The sequence below is a fragment of the Ceratotherium simum genome, chromosome 16 (assembly GCF_057802395.1).
Source record: "Ceratotherium simum simum isolate JZ-2026a chromosome 16, ASM5780239v1, whole genome shotgun sequence".
Lineage (NCBI taxonomy): Eukaryota > Metazoa > Chordata > Mammalia > Perissodactyla > Rhinocerotidae > Ceratotherium > Ceratotherium simum.
In genome coordinates this window covers 57,126,608-57,149,476 of record NC_141915.1, presented here as the reverse complement: position 1 = coordinate 57,149,476, position 22,869 = coordinate 57,126,608, and the positions used below count along the sequence as shown (strand labels likewise).

General features: G+C 52.4%; 1 protein-coding gene across 3 annotated transcripts in view; it reads left to right on the top strand.

Annotated features, from left to right (window-relative positions):
- MXRA7 (matrix remodeling associated 7) overlaps nucleotides 1-20,277 on the top strand; it is a 28,140-nt gene extending 7,863 nt beyond the window's left edge. Inside the window, exons 2-5 of one of the 3 annotated variants that reach the window (XM_087441665.1) lie at nucleotides 7,440-7,503; nucleotides 11,491-11,587; nucleotides 12,670-12,750; nucleotides 15,975-17,305. In XM_087441665.1, the coding sequence (XP_087297791.1) occupies nucleotides 7,440-7,503; nucleotides 11,491-11,587; nucleotides 12,670-12,703 (195 nt within the window). In that variant the 3' untranslated portion in view covers nucleotides 12,704-12,750; nucleotides 15,975-17,305. Of the gene's footprint in view, nucleotides 1-7,439; nucleotides 7,504-11,490; nucleotides 11,588-12,669; nucleotides 12,751-15,974; nucleotides 17,306-18,894 lie in introns of those variants that run through there. The other 2 variants (XM_087441664.1, XM_087441666.1) reach the window with 2 other exon arrangements.
- Nucleotides 20,278-22,869: the final 2,592 nt, after the last annotated feature.

Below are 22,869 nucleotides of genomic sequence, written 5' to 3'. Positions count from 1 at the left end.
TCCTCTTCTATCTCAGGTGGAAGCCCAGTGCATAAAGCAAAAGCAGAGCTGCCCTGGCTGGGGGTCTTGGCCTCTCTGTTGCTCCCCCTCCTCCTTGCAGCAGTTCCCAGCACCCCACAGAGCTCCAGGGCCCTGCCGACCGAGCTCAGGATAAAATCTGAGCTCCAGATGGTCCAAGCCAGGTCCTGTGACCTTGGAGGACCCCACCTGGACAGAGGAAGGAGGAGGGCCCAGAGGTGAACAGGGATGACAGGCCATGTGCCCAAGGCCGTGGTCTCAAGGATGACCCTGAGTTCTAGCTCACCCTCCCACCCCAGGGCACACCCAGTGGGTGAGAGAGGAGAGCAGGTCCCAGGAAGCCATCAGAGACTGACCTTACTGAAGCTGGAAGCAGAACTTCGAAAGCCAGGGATTGTTTGAATCGAACATGGCAACCTCATTATGGAGCTTTGAGCAGGAAAAGGGTCAGACCATCGGCACTTTAAGGTGTCCTCAGAGCATGAATTGGAGGAGAGTGGGCTCAAGGACATGGTGCTATATGAAGGCACTGAGTGATTTCAGCAGGAGCGGAGAGGGTGAATCCCAGAGACCTCTCACAGGCAGGGGGGGAGTTGAGAAGTCAGAATGGAAAGGAAGCATCAGGCTTGACTCAACATTCCCAGGCCATGAGGAAGTGTCAAAGATGCTGTGACGGCAGAGAAAAACTGGTGAGTTGAGAGGGGGCCAGTTTGGGACAAGAAGACGTTAAGTTCCTTGTCACAGGCGACATGCCTTATCTAGCTGCAAGTATGGATTTAGAGAGTTGGCCTAAGCGTCCTCTGCCTGGAGCTGTCATTGGAGGCGTTCGGGGGCTGAGTTGTTTTAGGGTGCGTGTGGAGAGACCCGGCCGTGACCTCTGCCGGCCTGCCCTCCACCCCGCCCTCCACCCCGTAGCTCTAGGAGCTGGTGCCAGCTCTGCTTTCTCGGCTTGCCCTGAAGCTGACACTCCCCTCTGAATGCCAGAGATGAACAACCTGATTGCCTAATGGAATCCTTCCGGAAGGAGGGAGAGCATCATCAGGCCCGCTGCTGCCTGCAGTGGGAGCCCAACCAGGAGGCAGCCCTAGTGCCTTGCTGGTTCTTGGTGCCCCGCTCAGAAACCTCTTCTAGAGATGGTGCGGTTGGTTGGGCCCGACCCAGGCTGTGGGAAGTGCGTGGGGAATTGTGCAGGCCCCTTGAGAGCTTCCTGTTATCTGTGTGGTTGCCTGCTGCAGGGGCGAGGGAGGGACAGGCATTCCCAAGGGAGTTAGGCCTCCCTCTCTGCTTGCCTAGTGGAGTTTCAGTCCTCTGAAATCATTCCAGGTTAACCAAGGGGGTTGGTGCGCTCACAGCAGGAGGCAGCTCAGGTGGCTGGTCACAGGGTCCCAACAGGTCCTGTTTGCAGGACACAAGGGCAGAACCATCTCCTCAGGCAGGCAGACAGACAGAGACAGACAGATGTCTTTCTGTCTCTAACTCTCTCTGCCTCTGTCTTTATCTCGGTCTCCCTCTCTCTGTCTCTGCCTCTCCCTCTCCATCTCTCTCCCTCTCCCTCTCTCTGTCTCTCTCTTCCTCTATCTCTGTCTCTCTCTCCCCCTCTCTCTCTGCTGTACCACTGTGTATCAGGCGTGGATCAGCCAGGGCAGCCATAAATGGTAATGTGCTGCCTGCAGGGTATGCATCCAGCTCTAGTGGCTCCGAGGAGCCTTCCTCTGAGTCCCTCTGCACCCTACAGCCCCTGCCCATCCCCTGCCACCCCTCCCCTCTTGGCTTCTGGGGGACCCGGGTCTTGGGCTCCCGGCGTTGGTGAGGCTGTCAGGAGGTACTCCCCCTGTGCTTTGCCTCCACCCACCCCCCTCCGTTGGAGAAACAAGCTGAATTAAAAAAGTGTCCTGAAACATGTGAATTTAAAACTATTCTCTATCTAGTAACAGAACGCCGAGACTCTGGTCAGTGAGGTGACTGGGCTTGGGTCTCAGCCCAGGCCTGCTTTAGGGACCAGCCAGGATGACGCCAGCTGTCTGTCTCAGAGGCTGACACCAATTCAATTTTCATTAAACTGATTTAGTTTCATTGGAGCATGGTGTATTGGTTTGCTAGGGCTGCTGTAACAAAGTGCCACAGACTGGGCAGCTTGAACAACAGAAATTTATTTTCTCCAGAGCTGTGAGATCAAGGTGTGGGGAGGTTTGGTCTCTCCTGAGACCTCTCTCCTTGGCTTGCAGATGGCTGTCTTCTTGCTGTGTCCTCACGTGGTTTTTCCTCTGTGTGCATCCATCCCTGGTGTCGCTCTGTGTGTCCAGATTTCCGAGGACAACAGTCAGGCTGATTTAGGGGCCACACTAATGACCTCATTTTAGCTTAATTACTTCTTTAAAGACCCTCTCTCCGAATACAGTCACGGCCTGAGGCACTGGGGGTTAGGACCTCAACATTTGAATTTAGGGAGGGTCGCAATCCAGCCCATATCACATGGGTACTATGCAACACTCTTAGGACCAAGGGCATAGACAAGAAGTCAACCGTGACGGCCTTCTGTGACGATTGCAGTCAGCGCTCTGAGAAGCTGCTGGGTTCATGCTGCCTCCAGGCGTGTTCCTGGCCGAGCTATGTGGCACGAGCTATGTGGCACGGCTGCCCAGGCCAGCCATGGGAGAGCAAGCCCACGAGGGAGAGTCAGTCCTCCAGACCCCCAGGGGATGGCCTTTGGCCAGCTGCAGCCAGTCCTTCGCTGACTCATTCAACAAACGCTGAGCTGAGGGCCACATTCCTGTAGCCTATCAGTTCAGGCCCTTGTATCTCTCACCTCAGCTTTGAACCTTCTTCCTGCCTCCTATCTTGCCCCTTGCCAGTGCATTCCCATGTACTGCTCCAAAATGCAGCTCTCATCCAGTTTCTCCCCATTTAAAAGCTTACAGTGGCTCCTCATTGCCTTGTCCTGTATAAGATCTCTGTGGTCCAGGCCCATCATTCCTGGCCACTCTCCTCCCTGCAATCACACCAAACTCCAATGAGTCACTGCAAAAGCTGTGATGTTCCATGCCTGGCAAACTCATCTCAGACCCAGCTCAGAATTCTTGTCCCTTCTAAGGCCTTCCCTGCACCCCTCAGGCTCCACTGAGCTCCCTTCCTCAGGGCCCCCCCACCGTGTTGCTTAGATGCACAATGTGTTCCTGAAAACAGACTTGCAGAACTGCCTGTGCCAAAGCAGAACTGAGGATGGAACGGTGCTGTCTGTAAGAAGGTACAAAGATACAATCCTTAGTGACAGCTCTTTTAGACAAAGGCATCGACCGTTCCAGCGTTTTGTACGTTTCGCTCTATTCCTTTCCTTCCTTCACTGTTATGCACACAGTTCACCATCTTGAAGCACAGAGCGTTGGACTGAGGCTAAAGAGCCACCACTTCCAGAAGGGTTTCTTCCATCTTTGTGTCAATGGCACTGTTTCTGAAACCTGCAGCACTTTCATTTTTCTGTTGTGTACACATTTTATGAAATAAGGGCAAAATGCAATAAACAGTGATGCTTTACTTTTTTTTTTTAATAATGGAATTCTTCCCGCTAAATAACCCAGATAAACGTGAGGCCCTGGGGTGCCTCCCTGGAGCACAGTTTGAAAACCACTCCATCGCTACCAACCCCCGACTGCTGTGCAGCTGGAATTTGACGTGGGCAACGCCCTCCCGGGAGGACTTGAGACATTCTGGGCTTGCAAAGTGGGGTGTGAATGGACGGTGACAGTGGTTAGGACTCTGGCTGTTGGTGACAGAAGCTCGGCTCAGGTGACCTTGCGCAGAACCAGGAGTCAGGTTGCTCTTGTACAGGGGTGGAGTGGCCTCGGGGGCAGCCAGAGCCAGGAGCCTCTCCACCCCAGCGACCCCAGGCAGCTCCAGGCTCCCAGGCTCACAGCTCTGGGTGTGGAGGGGGTGGGGTCTGACTGCCCACCTGCAGTTCCCACCAGGACCACAGGCTTTGAGGGACATCTGAAAGAAGGGGGTTTCTGCACAGACAGAAAACATCAAGTGGCCAATTCAGCAGTGTTTTCTAAACTTCATTAAGTCTCACCATGAAAAATGGATTTTACATTGCATCCCCGTATATAGAGTCACAGAACCACATCAGAAGTTTTATAAAACCATCTCTACCTCTATCACACACACAACACTATTTATCTTTAATTTAATTCTGGGATACAGGGGTGCCCCCAAAGTCTTAGTGCAATTTTAAATTTTAATAACTTAGGAAGTGTAAATGCTACAAACCTACGAAACACATCAGTTGAATATTTACTTATTTAAATGACCATTACACTTAGTTTCCTGACATTTGAATGCTCTTTTTCATTTTAATTCTTTGTAATGCACCAGAATCTGGACAGATGGGCAGGTAGAGGAGTCCTCTCCCATGGGCACCTTGGAGACCTGGTCAACCCCCTTGAGGTCACGCCCAAACTGTCACATAAGCATCGAGTCCTCGTAAGATCATAAGGCTGGGATCACAAAGGCAAGCCCCTCAGTCACTGACCATCAGCCCACGGATGTCTGAAAGTCAAGTAGAGCCGTGTATGGCACGAGAAGGTGGTGGTATATGAATTTGAATAAGAAACATCAATATATTTAAGGTGTAAATAACTAACCTTTCAAATGTCATTTTTGGGTGTGTTTGTAGCATTTATGCTTCTAAAGTTATTAAAGTTTAGAACCTCGTTAAGACTTTGGCTGCACATTTTTTTAAATACTAGTAGCAACCTCTAGATTGCTTTCATGACCTACCAAATGGGTCACTACGAGTTTAAAAAGCACCGCACTTCAAGCGTCAAGTGCAAACTCCGCGTGTAGACCAGCCTTTCCCCAGGAGGGTGTTGGCAGGTCAACCGACACCGGGTCCCTTTGGGATGACAGCGTCTGCCTCGCCTCTTGAATGTCTCACCCTGGGTGGCAATTATGTGTGTATATTTCTTTCCTACTGGACCATGAGTTCCTTAAGGATAGGAACTGTGCTTGTTTTTGTTGTTATTGTTTTTCTTTTATTGTGTCCCTCACACATAACAGAGAATTGACCTCCCCTCTAGTCTCGATCTTGGGCTTATTTCTGGGGTCCAGCCCTGAATAGATTAATTGCTGTTAGTCTCTTTTTCTTTTTTCTCTTTCTTTTTTTATTTTTTTTTTTCTGAGGAAGATCAGCCCTGAGCTAACATCTGTGCTAATCCTCCTCTTTTTGCTGAGGAAGACCGGCTCTGAGCTAACATCTATTGCCAATCCTCCTCCTTTTTTTCCCCAAAGCCCCAGCAGATAGTTGTAGGTCATAGCTGCACATCCTTCTAGTTGCTGTATGTGGGACGCGGCCTCAGCATGGCCGGAGAAGCGGTGTGTCGGTGTGCGCCCGGGATCCGAACCCGGGCCGCCAGTAGCGGAGCGCGCGCACTTAACCGCTAAGCCACGGGGCCAGCCCATCTTTCTTTTTTTAAAAGAAAAGAGAAAAAAAATAGCCCCAATCTCACAGTTCAGAAACCATTGTGTAATATTTTTAAAATATATTGAGAGTGATTTATGCATATTATTAAAAAATCCAAATTATACTGAAATGTGTAAGATGAAGAGGAAAGGCTGCCCCGCCCTGCTCCTCTTCCTGAAGGTAGCCACTGTAGCAGCGTCTTGGGTGTCCTTGCAGAAAATCTTTTCTCTGCATTTGTGAGCATATATGTGCACTTCCATTTTGACATTTACACTAAGGAGATTACACTCCTCATTCTGTGCTGCTTCCTGCTTTTTCCCCGTGGTAATTTATCTTGATGCACTTTTCACATGGGAACGTCCGGTTGCTGCGTGGTCCACGTGCCCTGTAATATATTTAACCCGTTAATATTTTGGTGAACATATTAACCAAATATATTTAACTATAATATATTTAATTCTACAGATAAACATTTAGTTGTTTCCAGCTTTGTCTTATTTTCTGCTATACACAATCAGAGTCATTGTATAAAAACCCAGAGAGATGGTTTTCCAGTCCAGGGCAGATCCCTAGAAGTGGGTTTGCTGAGTCAAAGGGGTGTCTCCTTTCCTACCCCCGGAGAGGCCTGCCTGCTCCTGCAGGCACAAAGACGCTGTGCTGTGCAAATTCGGGCGGCATCTGGACCCCCGAGTGCTCAGGGCAGCATCACTCACATTAAGTTGGTGCTGAGGCTAAGTGGGGAAGAGCCAGCTCCTGTCTCCCACCCAGCCCCTCCCGCTGCGTTTTGTGTGGTCCAGAGAGAGAGAGAAGGTCACAACAAGAAACTCAAGGCCCTGCGGGGTTGGCCACTTATGACCAGCTGGTGGGCTTGTGCAAACCTTGCCTCTCAGCTTAGCTGGCTCTGTTGTTAGGGAGCCTGCCTGACGCTCCGGGCTCCTGCTGAGGCTCAAACTCTGTTTAGATGGGAACCAGAGTCCTAAAGGCCTGGGTTTGGATTTGCTCACTGTGCTGCCTTCTCCACTGTGGGGCAGCTCATTCACGTTTGTGCTCCCCTCTCTTAAACCTGCGGTTATTTCCATATTTGCCCACTGGGCTTCTAAGTCCAGTTCCTTGGACCGCACTTCCCTTCACACGCCCTTCAGTCCCTTGTAGCTGGAGCCATGGGCTCATCCCTCTCATCCCCCAACATTCCTGAGGGTTGAAGTCACTCCTTCCTTCCACCAAGTCCATCCCAGGACGTTCCTTCCAGCCATCTGTTTATTGTGTCTGTGTGTGGGAGAGAAACGGGCTGAAGGAGGTGGAGCTCCAACTTGGGGACAATGGACAGCGAAGTGGTTAGGGGTGGGAAGCACATGAGAGGAAGCAGAGATGGAGCCTGCGACCGCAAACGCAGCTTCTCAGTGATGCCCAGCCGGGCCGGGGCCCCAGAGAACCCGCCAGTTGCTCTCTTGTGCCCTTTGTTCCACTCCCTATAGCGAGGGGGTAGAGTCCCCCGTCCACTTATCAAAATGGCATCCAAAGGCTTTGACCAGCACCCACCTGGAAAGGGTAAAGGGACTGAGGGGCAAAGGTAAAAAACACAGCTCCTCGGCCCAGACTCTGCCCCCCCCATCATCTTGGCCAACTGGCGATTGCTCTGACGTCACACGTTTCCACCCGCTGGTTGACCATGGCCCCCACGCGGGTCCTCCCAGCCATGCTCAAAGGACAGACTGGTGCTATGCGTGGTCAGGCTGGCCGTTGGCAGCCCTTCCTCTCTCCCCAACATTCTGCCCACCTCTGCCCCTCCCCCTGAGGCGGTCACTTGCTTCCCGTCCCCACGTTGCTGCAGCACAGCTGTCCTGCGAGTGGGCCCAGGGGTCAGGTGGCTGTTAGTGAGGGGTCAAACCCCTAAATGACAGTATCAAAGAGTAAACCATCACGAGCTCCGCGTGCCTAGGCGCTGACCCCTCTCCTTGTCTTGCAGGAAGAGGAGCAGGAGCAGGACGGCGAGGAGGGTCCAGCTCAAGCAGGGCCTGAGGAAGAAGACGGTGAGTGGGACCCAGCCTCCAGCCGCACCTGGCCGCCCCTCACTCAGGCTGTGGAGGCGGGGCTGCGCACTGGTCCCCTGGGATACCGCAGACAAGGGGAGTGAGTGCAGGGTGAGAGGAGAGGGGAGAGGCCCTGACGACATCCAGGCCAGAGCCTGGCCCCGCTCTGACCTCTCAGCTTCCTGCATCCGTCTCCTATCCACCTCCTTTACTCTTTCGGTCTTCGCTTTTCCATCTATAAGATGCCAGTTGTCTCCAAATACAGGTGGCCTATCTCATGAATAAACCCAGTGCCCAGACCTTCTATTTCCTGCAGTGCCTCCTAACTCCCCTCTCGTCACCGCTTCACGCATTTCACGTTTCTCCAAATGCCTCTGACCTATTTTATGGAGAATAAAGCGCTCATAAGGCCGCAGCCCATGCTTTCTGCAGAATAAAGTCCCCCGGAGGGGAAATGCCTGATTCCTGAGCAGCTCCAGCTAGCTAGCCAGACCCCCCGACCATCAGATTCCAGGCAGCCAGGAGAAGAAAAAGGCAGTGACCAGGAGCATTGAGAAAAGTAACCAACTCGAGCTTGACCGGGTAGAAAGCGATGTGTTTGCCCTGGGCAGCCCAGGCACAGTGCCCCCGGACAGACAGAGATAGAACCAAACACGGTGTGGGGCTTCTGCTGGGTCTGTCATGTTTTATTTCTTTAAAAAAAAAGCTGAAGCAAAAATAGCAAAATCTCAACGTTTGTTATATCTGTATGGCATGTATACAGATGACTTATTATTTGCTGTACTTTTGTGTGTTTGAAATATTTCATAATTTTTTAAAAAGTGAGACTGTTGCTGTGACTTTAAGTCAACTGTTGGCAGGAGCAGTGGAAAGAGAGGGTTGCAGGAATGCAGTGCCCACAGACAGAGGCTGGGCCTGGCAGGGGGGAGCGGCTGGGGGCCCACAGCTTCCCCCTGAGGCCCAGCAGGTTTCCATCAATACAGCCTCAGAGGAACGGGGAAGGGCAGGTGGCTGCAGGGGGGTGGCAGGTAGGGGAGTGGACATCAGCCCTTTGCCAGGGCTCTCCCTCCCAGCTGTTGGTTCTCCCAGATCATCAGCAGGAACCGTGGCCCTGGGGTCTGTCCCTGCTACGTTAGTGGGTCCTCTTAGTGACTTGGGGACACAGAAAGTAAAAGCCGAGGCTGTTGGAGGCCCCTGAGCCAGGACAAGGGGAGGCTCAGCAGACCACTCCTCTGAGCCTCACACGCAGCCCTGTGTGTTGTCAGTGAGTCCTCCCTCCTTATCTGACTGCTGCTTCTGGACACCCCCATCCCCCAGCCGCCTCCTGCCAGCCCTGACAAGGCGGACGGGAGGAGAGGTTTATGGCCCCAGCTGTCAGAAGAAAACAGGAGCAGGCCCCCAGCCCCTCTGCAGTGAGCAGCTCAGCCCCCGGCGCTAATTGATTTGAGCGGCTTAGATGCCTTCCCTAAGGACTTGGTGGATTCACATAAGACTGCAAGAGGAAGTCCCCTCTCCCTGGGGGCTGTGATACCAAACCTTCCTGGTCTAGCAAAATTGGAAGGGGCTGTGTGTCACTGGGTACACACATGTGATTAAGTGAAAGCCTTTTCAAGTCGTTTGTTCTCCCTGGCTCAGAAAACAAAACTAATCAGACCTGCCCCATAAATTGAAACCTTGAGTAGTACCCAGCTGGCAGCATTTTTTATGTTTTATTTTTCCAAAACATAGCAACACAATGACCTTGATGTCGAGGGTAATTGGTTTTCTTTGTCTATTGCCTCTTTTTGAGGTCCAGACTCCAGCATTGATTTCCAGCTAGTTCTGAGACTGTCGCTCCATGTGATTCAGCCCCAGGCAGCCTTTTGAGGGCTTTCCTGATAACCAAAGACCCAGGCCCCTTGAGCAGGGGCCCTGAATTACTCATCATTGTTCCCAGATCCCAGCAGTCCAAACCCTGATTCTGCGAGTCTGAAGGAATGGCGATTTCTGGCCCTTTGCTCATCAGCTGGAGCAGAGCTCAGCCTGGAGGGAAGAGTTGGCCAGTGGGAGCGAGGGTCTCCAGTGAGGAGGGAGTGGGGGAGGCACCCTGTCTCTGCACCAGGCCTCATCTCACTCACCAGGAGGAAGAATCGAGGCCTCCCTTGGCCCCTCGCCACCACCCATGTCCTCCTGTCCCCTCACTCTCTGCCAGCCAGTCTCACTGGCCTCCTTGCTTTGCTGGACATCTCCCCAGATGCTGCAGGGCTTGCTCCCTCTCAGCTAATGGTGACTCAGCGTCACCTTCTGTGAAGCCCTTCCTGACACCCCCCAGCTGCTACACTTCCCAGCGGCCCCTCCCCACTCCCCCCCTCCCCGCTGCTGTCCTTTTCTGCAGAGCTCATGACCAACTGCACGCTCTGCTTTCATTACCTGTCTTTGCTTGCTGGATGTTTTATTCACTGCCCAGTCCCCAGGACCTAGCATAGTGCTCACGAAATATTGATTGAATGAAAGAACAGCACATTAATCCTTGTACAAATGTAGCAACTGCTTCCTAAGGCGAGGTTTCAGCCCCAGGGCAGTTGGCTGGGGTGAGGGAGCTGCGGGAAGATGTCCACCCTGGAGCCGGCCGGCTTTCTCCTCCTAAGTGAGGTTTTGGTGAGAGGCACACACCACCCCCATAACATCATGTTTGGGTTCTGAATTTGCATCCAGAACCTTCTTCCTTTGGCCCAGAGACTCGAATCTGAGAGGCTGAGGCCTTTTCCTCCCCTTGAGCCCACATCTGCCTATCTGATCAAGCATGACAGCGGCCAGCTGGAGGAGGTCAGGTGGTCTGGCGGCAGGATGTGGAGGTGTTTGAGATTCCTGACACTGGAGTGACAGAGAGGCAAAGCTTCTAGAACAGAACTGAAAAAGAATACATCCATGTGGGAGGGTGATTTGCTAGTCTCTGCATCTCCCTTACTCAGTTCTTTATACATTAATGGAAATTAGATAAGACAAGCCATTCAGCCTCTGTCCCTGGGGCTGGCTGAGGCCGTCTACCCTCACCTGCTAGGCTGAAGGACCACTTAAGGGCATTGCTCCCCAGCGGGACTCTCTGCATCTGGACACTCAGCCCAGGGCTATGTTCTGGAGCACTTTCCTCTTCTGCCCTTGAAGCCTGCGCCTTGTGTGTACTGCCTCCCTCTGGCCTGTGTGTCAGGCGCCTGCGTTCGCTCCATGTCACAGGTCCCTGCTTTCCTCTGTCCAAACACCCTGGTGTGCCCTCGTCAGGCCTTGAGAACTGCCCTTTATTTGTTCAAAGGCAGCTATGGCCTCTCCATGCCTAGCCTACATGGCACCCTGGACTGCAGGACGTGCATCCCCAAGCCCGGGAGACTGGAGGACCTTGGCAGGAGGGTCTGGGGTCCGTGTGCCGTCCTCCATCCTGGGACCCAAGGAGAGGCAGGGAACCCAGCGCCTGGGCACAGCCTGCTTCCCAGAGATAAGCTCGCTCCATCTGACTGTGTAATTAGCACAGCAGTAATGGGGGGGCTTCAAGATGAGAGGAGAAAAGCCTTGCAGACAGCGGCTTGTCAAGAGCCTTTGCTGGAGAGGGGCGGGTAGAGAGCTCGGTGGACAGCTCAGCCTGGTCTCAGGAGGGAACCCTCGTTTGGTGGATGGAGCCATATTGTACAAGGAGGCAGGGGTGCTAGTTTCTCTCGGGCTGTCTCATTTTATCTATGTATCCCCATTTCAAGTTCCTAAGTTGCTGCAGGATTTCATGGAAAGGCTGTGGGAGGAGGACCTGTCAGCTGCAGGCAGGGATGAGAAGGAAATGTCGTGAGAGCCCGGTCCCCTCCGAGGCTGGGGCAGTACCCAGGCTGGCGCTGGGTGTGTGTGGGCCCTCTGCCCCTCTTTGAAAGGGGGGCCCTCCCTGGCTGAGATGGTTCCTATGAAACTAACAAAGGGGATTTGTGAGGGGCCCAGCACCAAACGTCTTACCGAGTCTCCTCTCTGCAGGAGGTGAGGCCTTCTCCTTTAAATACAGCCCCGGGAAGCTGCGGGGAAACCAGTACAAGAAGATGATGACCAAAGAGGAGCTGGAGGAGGAACAGAGGTAGGTGCCTCCACTTCTCGGGGCTGCTTGGCTTTCTGCTGTGAGGCTCCAGTGAGCCCCGACCGTCTTACCCTTCATTCAGGAGCCAGGAGAGCGGCCGGGCCTCCCGCAAGCTACGCCCCCGACCACTCTTCCGTTTTCCTTTTAGGGTTCTTTCCTGCCCTGGCGGTATTCAGCCAGGCTCGATTTCCCCCTGGAGACAGTCCCCTTGGGAGGAGCTGGGGATGGGGGAGGGCAGCTGGCCAGGCGCATCCCTTGCATCCACCTCCCTCCTCCCACCGAAGAGGAAAAAACGAGATGCTAGGGAAGAGCTGGAGCAGATGCGGCTGTTCACTAGCACGTAGAGCTCATGACAAAACCAATCTATCACTTCAGGACAGAGCACAATTCTTCATGCTCACCCACTCGGCAGCCCCCGCCCAGCGCCTGCCGTCACTTTTATCAGGGCTGCTCCACGGAGCTCTGAGGCAATTGCAGCCGCGCAGCTGCTCGTTGTTAGAATTGGGCTGTTCCCACCACCGCCGGACACCCACTGCACACCCATGGGCCTCCCTGCGCACTTCCTCTCCACGCCATCCCGCCAGGGAGGCTAGGGAGCACACTGGAGTCAGCAGGACAGCTAGGGACAGGCCCCAGGAGAGGAGCGGCTGTCTCCTGCACTCACAGCCGGCCTGTAGCTTGGAGTCCTTTGGTTCAAGCGAAAGTCTAAATGGGAGCCGTGCCGGTTTCCGGTTTCTGAGCCCCGGCAACCCAGGGCAGCTTGTGGCGATCACCCCGCATTTGTTAGCATAAGCTGATAAACTGGTGTTCTAGGGTCAGAGAGGAATGGAGGGCTTATTCTGGAATACAGAACTCAACCACCCTTTCATTACCGCATACCAAGCCACCAGTATCCCTCAAAAGTCAGAAGCCACTTGGCCCACGAGAATCCCTGTTACCCCTCCTGGAGATGTCACCAGTTCTTCCAACCCTGGCCCGGAAGGCTCTTCACGTGGGGGCAGAGGGGTGGCAGGTTCCCACTCCTCTGTGCTGACTACGCTGCCTCTCAGGGTGTGACCCGATTTGCTGCCTTTATATTTCAGGATTGAGCTGACCTCTGACCTCACTTCCCTGTAGCAAGTTCCTTAGGTCCTGAGCCACAAATATTCTTGCAAATCCTTTTGGTAAGGAGATTGACTTCTTAGACTAGTGGTGCTTCCCTCATCCTCTCTGTTAATGTGCCCCCAACATGACTGACGTGGTGTAAACCTCCCCTCCTCCACCGCCTTCGTAACCAATTAACACATCTCTGTGCACCCAAGCCGACTCATTCTCCTGCAGCGCAGAGATCCCTGGGTGAACAGGCCCCTTTCCCAGGGCCCCGAGGTCCTGGAGGCCGAGTGAGTTAACACAAGTCCCTGGTGGGCCTAATGGACCAGTTGGTGGGGGGCTAGCACCCCCTTGTGAGGCTGGGGGAGAACCGTCATCCCCAGGACTGCAGGGGCTGAGGGAAGGCGCATGGTGTCACCCCTGCAGCTTTAGTCTTGTCCTACAAAGGTGACGCAGCTTATAGAACAGTCTAGGCAGAAACCCTGTGCCCCCAAGTTGTGGGACAAGCATGTTTTTATGATCAGAGCACAGGGTTTTTGTAAGTCCAGTGAGATAGGAACACAGCTACGCTCCTTCGTTTCCCTCTGGTCTGCGGCTGCTTTCACACTGCAGTGGCCAGCTGAGCAGGTGCAAGAGAGACTCGTGGACCACAAAGTATCTGGCCCTTTACAGAAAAAGTGTGCAGCCCCTGGTTTGAGGTTAGAGAGGGCTTGACATGCCTGTGGTCCCGCAAAGGTCCCTGTGCACAGAGGCTGTGGCCAGGACCCTGGCCTTAGTCTGTGTGCTCAGGTAGATGCGCACAGTGGATGTGAGGGACTATCAGAAGAGGAAAGACCAGTTAGTGGACGGGATGCCAGGCCTTGGGCCGGGGCTCAGAGTGCCACTGTCACTGAGTTCGGAGCTGGGACCTTGGGAATGTGGGGGGAAAGTCCCTTCTCCGTTATGTTCAGACAGCAGACTCTGCATTGCCCAAGAGGGTCTTTCCCCACTGGATCTTCAGGGATGTCTAGATCACTGATTCACACTTCGCTCTTCCGTGGGGTCGAGACTGTGCCCAAGCGCTGCTCCTGGGGTGAAGGAGGAGCTCTCACCTCCTTGTCTGCAGGCTCTGGTTATCACCGGTGTGCCCTGAGTTGAGGAGGGACTGGTGGACTTCATGGCCCTTAAACCTGGTCCTCACAGGGTGGGGCTGGAGTTCACGTTCATTTTCATTCTGCCCCTGCCCAGCACGCTCCCCATGGCGTCTGACGTGTCTGCCTGTGACCTCTGCTTGCTCCCTCCTGCCTCTGCATGTGGTCAGCCCACGGGGCACTGCATGGGGCCCCTTGATGCCCACCCCTCTTGCGGCTGCTTCTGTTCCTCGCATGGTGATGCTTGGAGTTGCAGAGGCTGGCAAGTTTGGCTTTGTCTTTTCATCTACAGCACGATAGTTCCCATGGGGACCAGCAGACCTGATGGTGTAAGACAGTTCTGGTCCCAGCTGAGTCCAGGAAACTGCCCTGGAATCATCAGTATGAAAAATAACATGTACGTTACTGTCAAACCACTGAAAGCACAGGCCAGTGAAAATTGTGCTCTCTTCTTGGCCTGTCAAATTCTTCCCAACCAACTCTGCCTGTTTCTAATTCCTTTCCTGGCACTCAGGGTCCTAGTCCAGTTTCCAGCTAGTTAACAAATAAAAGCTGCAAGTCCCTGGCTTTGAATTTATTAACTCAGCCAGTGCAGCAGTATCAAGAGCCTAAATATTTAGTGGTCACATGATCCAGCATTCCCCAGAAGCCTCCAAGGCATGGCACATAGGAAGCAGGACCAAAAGCAAGAGACCCCAAATTCGTCCCTCCGTGTGTTTAATCGGGCATTCCCATCCTTGGAGCTGCTCCCAGACAAGATCCCTTCTGCCCAAGGGGCAGAAAGTGGTAAGGTTTGTAAATCCAGAGGCAGCTGCTGCTTAAGAAAGACCCTGCTTTGTCACTGTCTGCCCGCCTCCTCCTGGGTCTCCCCTGGGGCTGGGCTCACGGGCGTCCTCGGCATTGCCTCTGCCTGGCTGGGGGCGTCCCTGGGTTCCCACCGCAGCTTCTCTAGGAGGTGCCACATCCTCAGAGTGTGGCTGGGACAGTGGGCTTGCAGGCTGGACAGTGGGCTTGCAGGCTGGTGTCTGCTCCCCCCGGCAGGATGCTGCCCCCTCACTCCCAGAGCAGGTGAAGCTGGTGAGCGTGGCTGGCTTCCACCTTGGCAGGAAAAAGAAAAAGCGCCACTGTCCACTCCTCTGCCTGTCCACCCTCCATTCTTCCCACCTTCCTCTCCGGAGGAAAAGGGGAACCCAGCTTGTAGGTCAGGCTGACTCTGAAAGATGAGGACCCAGGACCCCAGCACCCACTCCATTCTGAAGGTCTGCGGGACTGTCCTGACCTTTCTGAACGTGGACACGACTCTAGTGGAAGGTGTTTTATATGGCATAATGGGCAAGGGTGAGAGGAGCTGGAGGAACCCTGGCTGTGGGGTGTTCTGGTTTCTGCCGCCTGATGTGTCCATGAACGATCCACCAGAATTTCCAGAAATTCACGCTGACTCTGACCTCCAGAAGAGGGCGCCAGAGGGACAAAATAAAATCCCCTGGTTCCCTTGGCGTGGCTGCGTGCTTCTGTGTGTCATTTAGAAAAGGTGGGCACAATGTTGGCCTCATCTGGAGGAGCACGCATCCTAGGGTGCCAGAGGGGAGAAAACCCAGCCATCGGAAATGGGAAATAATCTAGGGTGACAGGGCCATCCCAGAGCAGCCACACAGCCAAAGACCAGAAGTATCCAGTATCTGACTTGCCTAACTACCTAAATGTAGTCCCTGGCCTGCCTAACTACCTAAATGTAGGACCTGACCTGCCTAACTACCTACATGTAGGACCTGACCTGCCTAACTACCTACATGTAGTCCCTGGCCTGCCTAACTACCTAAATTTAGGACCTGACCTGCCTAACTACCTAAATGTAGGACCTGACCTGCCTAACTACCTAAGTGTAGGACCTGACCTGCTCACCTAAATGCCTTGCAGCCGGGCACAGGGGCGGCGGGCTGTGGAGGTCCCGTGTGGGATCACGGCCGGCTTGGGGGAATGGACTATCCTGCTGCTGCTGATGAGAGGCACACTGCCCCTCATGTGTCTGAGAAAGCGGCGTCCAGCCTGGCTTCTGCAATTCCAAACATTCTCCTTCCTCATCCTCGTATCCCCCTTTCCTCGCTCATGGTACTTGTAAGTTGGAACGAGTGAAGTAAATTATCTTTTCTCCCTATTTCTCTTTACAGATCTGAAGAATAATGAAGTTATCCTTAGCCTCCTCCCAAGGCTTTTCCTTTGGGCATCTTAAAAGCTTGAGAGATAAAATGGAAACCCCCAGAGAGGAGCCGTGCAGGCTCTGGGGCACATCTTGCCTACATAAGTCTGCCGGGACATAGACCCTCAATCAGGACTTTGCCCTTGCCTGGGAGGCCCCCGGGAGTGGCCCTGGCCCCTCCAGTGTAGGGTGTTCCTCCCCGTTGTGTGGATTGCTTTAAGCTGAAGGGTTTTAAGAGTTTGATTTCATGTCCTGGACTTCGATTTTTCTTATCACTCAACCTTGCTCCCCACACACCCTTCACATGTGAGGTGTCACCAACGTCAGCCACTTCATCATTTTAAGATCAGTGTAGTTTCATTCCAGCCCTCCTGCTTTTCCTTTCACTGAAACCAAACCAGGAGAGACTGTGAGGTGTGATGGGCAGGTGAGGCAGAGCTGCATGCGCTCACTGGCTGAGTCAGGGATGGCCCACGCCCTCCTTTCCCTCGGTGCTCACTCCCCTCTCTCTCTGGCTGGCTCGGGTGTTGGGGGAGAGACGCCATGTTGATGACTGGGCAGCAAAGGACCAGTGCCAGCTATCGATTACCATCGTCCTTGTCTTTCACTTAGAGGCGGCTTGAATCCAGCCCTCTTGTTGCTAAGAGGCCTTTCCACCAACCTTCTTACTAGCTCAGCCGAATCTCACCTTGCTTTGGCAGAAGCAATAATAGTGTTTGCTTAAAATAGATTTCTTGACTACGCCTTTTCCTAGAAGGATTCGTAGATGAGTTAGAACCTCACCAGATAATCAGATCAGTCTGGATTCCTGTCTTGGAATTTTATATTTGACAGTATTTATACTATATGAAACTAATCTGCAGTTTTTAGATATTGTTGGTTAAAACATTTCTTTAGGCAGTAAGTTTATAGAAAAATTTTTTCCATTTAATGGAAGGCTGGGAAATGTTCAAGGTCAACCCCTAGGGCAGTTCATTCCCAGTGACCTTCTCCCCTGGGCCTAATACCTTAGGTTCAGGGACTTAGGGCAGAGCCGGCAGTGAAGAGACAGCCATCCCGAGCCACGTGACGAATAGATGCATTCTGTGAGCACAGGTGTCCCTGCACCGCGATAGTAACTCCCTCGTCCAGGCTGGGAGCTGATTGATACAATAGTAGGTGATTCCTCCAGGCTGGTTATCTAAGTTCGTCTGGAAACTTTCTGAACATGGCTTGTAGGCTCCAAGCCTCACGTGCTCCTGGTGGCTGGATCTGTGTATCAGCCTTTGTTCAGTCCAATAAAATTTGAGTAGATGATCTTGATTACTGTGTGTTTTTTCAGTTTTGCTTTGTTTTTTAAAAATAATCTCCTTTGAACCCATTAAAATGTGAGCGCTCTCTCTTTTTGACGCCTGTTACTCTCCAGCAGAGGATGAAGTTACACGGCCATCCTGTTCAAATGTGCAAGGGCCACAGCCCTCAAAAACACAGGAGAGAATCTGTATTCCCTCGGGGGTGCCCACACGTACATCTGCACGGTGGTTCCACCCAAGGAGCTCAACACACACCCTTACAGTTCACAGTAATTTCTTTGGGCAGTAGGGTGCAGAGTAGTTAGTGTGGGTTCCTTCTCCTCCAGACAGGAAAACAGACTGCAGAAATAACTCTCCCAGGGTGATGGAGAGAGGCTGGGATTTTGGACTTGGATATTTCAGCTTCTAGTCAGCTGCTCTAGTCAGAAAACCAACTGCTGGGTGAGAGATATGGGGTTAGTGCAGGAGGAATATGTTAGGACGAGTATAAGACCAGACATGGAGACCCCCCCAGCAGTGTCGGGGTGCTGGCCCGGCAGGCAGTGCTATGACCTGCAGGGCCATGGTGGCCAGAGGCTGTGCTAAAGCCCACCTGCTACGCTGGACCTGCAGTGACCATAGCAGAGCCGGCCGCAGGGAGGGGCTGAGAGGTCCAACCCTGCCCTTTCGTTTACATCCTCTGAAGGTGGCCCGGGCCAAGCAGGTGGTGTGGTGTGGAGGGAGGAACCGCAGGAACCTAAAACCAGAATAGTGAGATGCTGCCAGCAGGGGTGCCCCGTCATGTCACAGCACAGCATGCTAGAGCCGAATAAACAAGACCAGACTGTCCCCCGGTTTCCGCAACAGAGCTTCACCCCTCGCTTGCGTGTTTGCGCTCATGGGAGTTGTCCTGTGCTGGTCAGATGGCATGGCTGAGCCTCATAAAGATAACAGACATCACTCCCAGCTACCCAGCTTGTGTGCAGTAAACATAAAGCTGATCTCCAGGCAGCCCTGTTCCCTCGTAAGAGGGGTAGGGCCCTCGCTGGCCATAAGGTGTCTTTGTGCAAATTAGAAAAAGGTGCCCCTTCCTCTGGGCAGCAAAACCCCATGCCCACCCTTGCCCCTTGGCCACGCACGCTGTGTACACATCTGTATGCTCCCCTGTTTCCCAGCCAACAATGTTTTTCCTTCCTCCACTTTTGCTCATCCCTGTAACCCAAGGCTGTTTCTAACATATTCCTTCATGGGCTCTCCAGCCACTGAATGGAACACATCTTCCTCATTACCTCACTGTGAGACGTGTGCTCAACCTTAAAAGGGGGCCCAAGGGGAAACTGAAGCACCGAGAGCCCGAGTGATCACTAGGGGCTCCCAAATCTCCAGGGTAAACCCAAGACTTAGAACCTCTGTCTTTAGAACCCTCAAGTTGAGTTTGTTAGACCAAACCAGCTCCTGTGTTTTGTGTGGGTTTCGTTTTAGTTTAACTGTCTTCTCATTCTGGAAAGCAAATGCAGTAACACAGGAGAGAGGAGTGTCCCAGCTCCGATGGACGCGCGCAGTCTCTCTCTACTTTGGGTTGGGAGCACCTTCTTCCTCTTTATCCTTTCTTCTCGACAGAGTTCAGAAGGAACAGCTGGCAGCCATCTTCAAGCTCATGAAGGACAACAAGGAGACGTTTGGCGAGATGTCTGATGGCGACGTGCAGGAGCAGCTCAGGCTCTACGACATGTAGGCTGCCGCCGCCGCCTAGCAAGACGTCCCAACTGCTGCACCGTGACTGCCCTGACCCGAGCCCCGAGCCCTTGTTACTTTCCGACTTTTGCAGGCTTCATTTTATCTTCTAGACACAGATGTAGGTGTGGAGTAGATACGGATTTGCTCAGTTCTTGCAATTTATATATCATTTTACAGGACTCAGAATTGTTGTCTTCAGAGGAAAATCCTTTGGCTTCTGCCTGCTGGTGAGGTTCCAGCTGTCACATAGGTAACCCTCCGAGGCTGTCTTCTGATCCAGATTAAATCTCCCGTGCAGAGCCAGGGCAGGCAGCAGCCCAAGAGGGCTACTTGAAGGCTCAGCCCCCCAGCACATGTATGGAAAGGATTCAGGGGTGCTGCAGATCCTGCTGCCTGAGTGTCCAGTCTAATAAGGCTACACTCTCACTCTGCCTTAGGAGGATTTCTGGAAGCTTCTGTAACTGTATGGAAGCAAGCAGTAGGGGAGCATCCTTTTAGCAAAAGTATAACTTAACACTCACCTTCCATTCTGGAACAAAACAGTGGTATCAGAGTTAAGACCCTCTAAGAGTTTCTCTCATTTAAGTGTGAGACTGACTTGACGTATAATTAAGTAAGACTTATACGAGTGCTTGTAACACATCTAGCACTATGCTAGACACTGTTGATAGACAAAAAATATCCGACATGATCCCTACCTTTAGCGAGGTTAAAATCCTTTAGAGAAGACAGGGACGTGTGCAGGAAAGAGAACATCACCAGACAGCATTCAATAAAACACCAAAAGGAGCTCACAGGACAGTGTCTGGGACACCTTAGGAGATCAATAAATTTCTGTGAGTCAGTGAATGCGTGATGATGGAAATAAGAGTGGCTCCTCCGTGCTGCATGGGTCCTGTTTCTGATCAGCCCTTTGGCAGAAAGGTTCATGGAAAACTGCGTTAGGGAGGGTATGCTAAAGAAAGGACCTATAAGTTCTTATAAATACTTCCTATTTGCTGAAATAAAACTAAATCAACACACTAAATTAAGAGAAGCAGTGGCATTTTACGCACCTCAAGTTGATAACTATCATGGGGAGTACAGTTAACCTTCTGTCGTCGTCTCATGCATGCTGGAATTTTCGGGCCCCGCCCCTGTCTGTCCTGTGATTCCTTTTGCTTCTTTGCTGACAGTCCGCACAGCAGGAGGGTCTGCTCTCCGAGTCTGTTGTTACATCCAAATGTCAGTGCTTTTTTCCTCTTTTTAAAATTATTTTTATCTTTTTTGTCATGGCTCTTTAACAATTTTATGATTTAAGAATTGTCTGTTCCCTTTCTCAGGTCCCAGGGACCCCCTTGCGTTGTTTTCTCTCTCTGTCCCTAAGTGCACATCAGCGGGCAGGGTCGTCTCCCCAGTTGCACTGCAGAGCTTGCCCTGCCCTGCCCACACTTTCCTCTTCTCCTTCCTCGAGTCCTTCTCTGATTATACCAGACAGGAGTGACTCCTGGGGGCTCAGGTCAAAATTCTCATGGCTGTGGAAGAGGCCAGCTGAAGGAACTTTTGTCTACTTGGATCAGCTAAGATGTCCCAACTGCAGAGAACAGAAAACCCCCACTCAACCTTCTTAAACAAGAGGAGGGCGAGGTCACATGAAGAGTCTGAAAGCAGAATGGCTGCAGGCCCAGAAGGGTCAGGGCCCAAGCTGCCATTTTAGCTCGGTTTCCCTCCCATTGCAAGCTTTTGTCACAGACTAGCTCCCTCATGGTTGCAGGATGGCTGCAGGAGTACAGGTGTCACATCCAGATGCAGGAAAAGGGCCATCTCATGCTGTGTCTCTAGGAGTGAGGGAAACAGTTCAGACACACTCCTCCCACCTCCTTTCAGGTCCTGATTGGCCAGAATATGTCATGGGTCCATGTCTCAACGAATACTAGCAAGGAGATGGGACCACTATGGCTGGCAGAGATGCTTGGAGCTGGGGCCAGTATCCCCTGAACACATGGACATCCAGAGGAGGGGGTAACTGGACCTCATGGGGCTCTATGAGGAAGAGGCGAGAGGGATGGGTATTGGGTAGACACCAGGACTGCTCTGTCACCTGGTGAGGACTGAGAAGCCCGTGTCTGAAGTGCCTGGCATACTCAACACTCCTCGTCCGGGGTGGTGGTTCTGCTGCCCAGGCTCCACACCGGGCCTCTGATGCTTCGCAGAAGCACTGCCGGCTCACTGCGACTTTTGGGTGGCTCTGATGCCATTTCCAGATAAGCACTGGCTTCTGTTTATACCATTTCTGTCACCTCATCTGCCTCACTGGGACACCCTTCAGTCTCTGTGGCCAGAAGAGTCCTCTTAAAACAAAACCCATTTGAAACTGACACCCATATGTCCCACCAGATATCAGTATTGCTACTGGTCAGAAAAATCAAAGTGCCTTTGAAAAAATGTACCTGCAGACTCAGAACCTGTTCTTAGAAGTTTCCTGGAGTCAATGGCAAGAACTTAACACACCACCAAAAGATAACATCCACCCAAGCTGAAACCAAGAGGAAACACCCTGTTGGTTCACAAGTGTCGGGAGGAAGGAAGATCAATACCATTAAGGCCCCTGAAAAGCATAAGGTAGGGGAGAAAGAAACAGCAGGGCAGGAGGGAGTGAGCAAACACAGAGGGAAGGCTTCTCCAAGGCAGGCCCTGGCGGGACACCACCAGTGTGTCACTGTCTCGCAGGGCCCAGAGCCACAGGGGCCCACGGAAGCCAATCTGCATAGAACTCTTTCTGGGGCTGGGGTGTGAGAGATGAGAGACTTTCAGGAGCTCAGAATCTCTGCCCAGCAATGAGAATCAGTCTCAAAGCCTCTCAGTCCCTCCCCTGCGCTCCTCTCACCACTCTACTCTGGAGCCCTGCTTGCAGGCTGGCCTGCCTATGTGACACAAACGCAGTGGCTTGTCACACATCACACACACACACACACACACTTGCGATGGGTTAAAAACCATGACCAAAAGTGGTTCATTTTTATTTACCGAATTCTGCTTGCTAGAAACTTCAGGGCCTCCCTCTCTCAAAGTGTCTATTGTAACCTCCATCATCTGGACAAAATTGGGTGTCTCTTCACTTCCTGTCCTGAAGGTAATTGCCTTTTCCAGTGGCCATGTTGAAGAAAACATGCAATCTAAGCAGCTTTAAGAGTGCCTACAGCTTGGGGGTGTAGGATCCCAAAAAGGAGACCCCAACTCCAGTCTCGGGAAGGCACGGACCCACAGACACAGAAGACCGAGCTTGATGCAAATGCAAGAGGTTTTATTAAGCGGAGCTCCGGGTCGACACTTATCTCTCGCAGGAGACAGAGGAGTCGACCCCGAACCTTAAAGGGCAAATTCTTATATAGGGTTTGGAAGCACAAAGCGGAAAAAGGTTGGCGCGATCTTACATGATTGGCTAATTTAAACAGTTACATTTTATGGCGCGAATTGCTATGGCGCGAAGCGATTATCAGGTTACACACACGCGTCCCCATCTGGACCCTCCACCCCGACCCTCCCAAACTTATCCCTCTGGAGCACTCTCTTGTTCTCAATTCTTCCCCGAACAGTTTAGGGTGGGTCTTTCATGAATAGAGTCAGTCAGGATTGATAAACGTTCCCTCCTATACCAGGAATCCTTAGGGTGTGGAGGTGCCTGTCTCTAAGGTAGTAACTTTTAAATTTTTAATATAATTTACTTCCTTCAGGGGCAAACTGACTGAGAACTCCCTGTGCACACAGCTCCCCCTACTTTGGATGATTTCTACTTGTTTTCAATTTTTTCAAATCGCAAATGTAACAGTTTTCCTAAGAACAAATCACTTTGAGGTTGCTTTGTTCTTCCCAATTTGA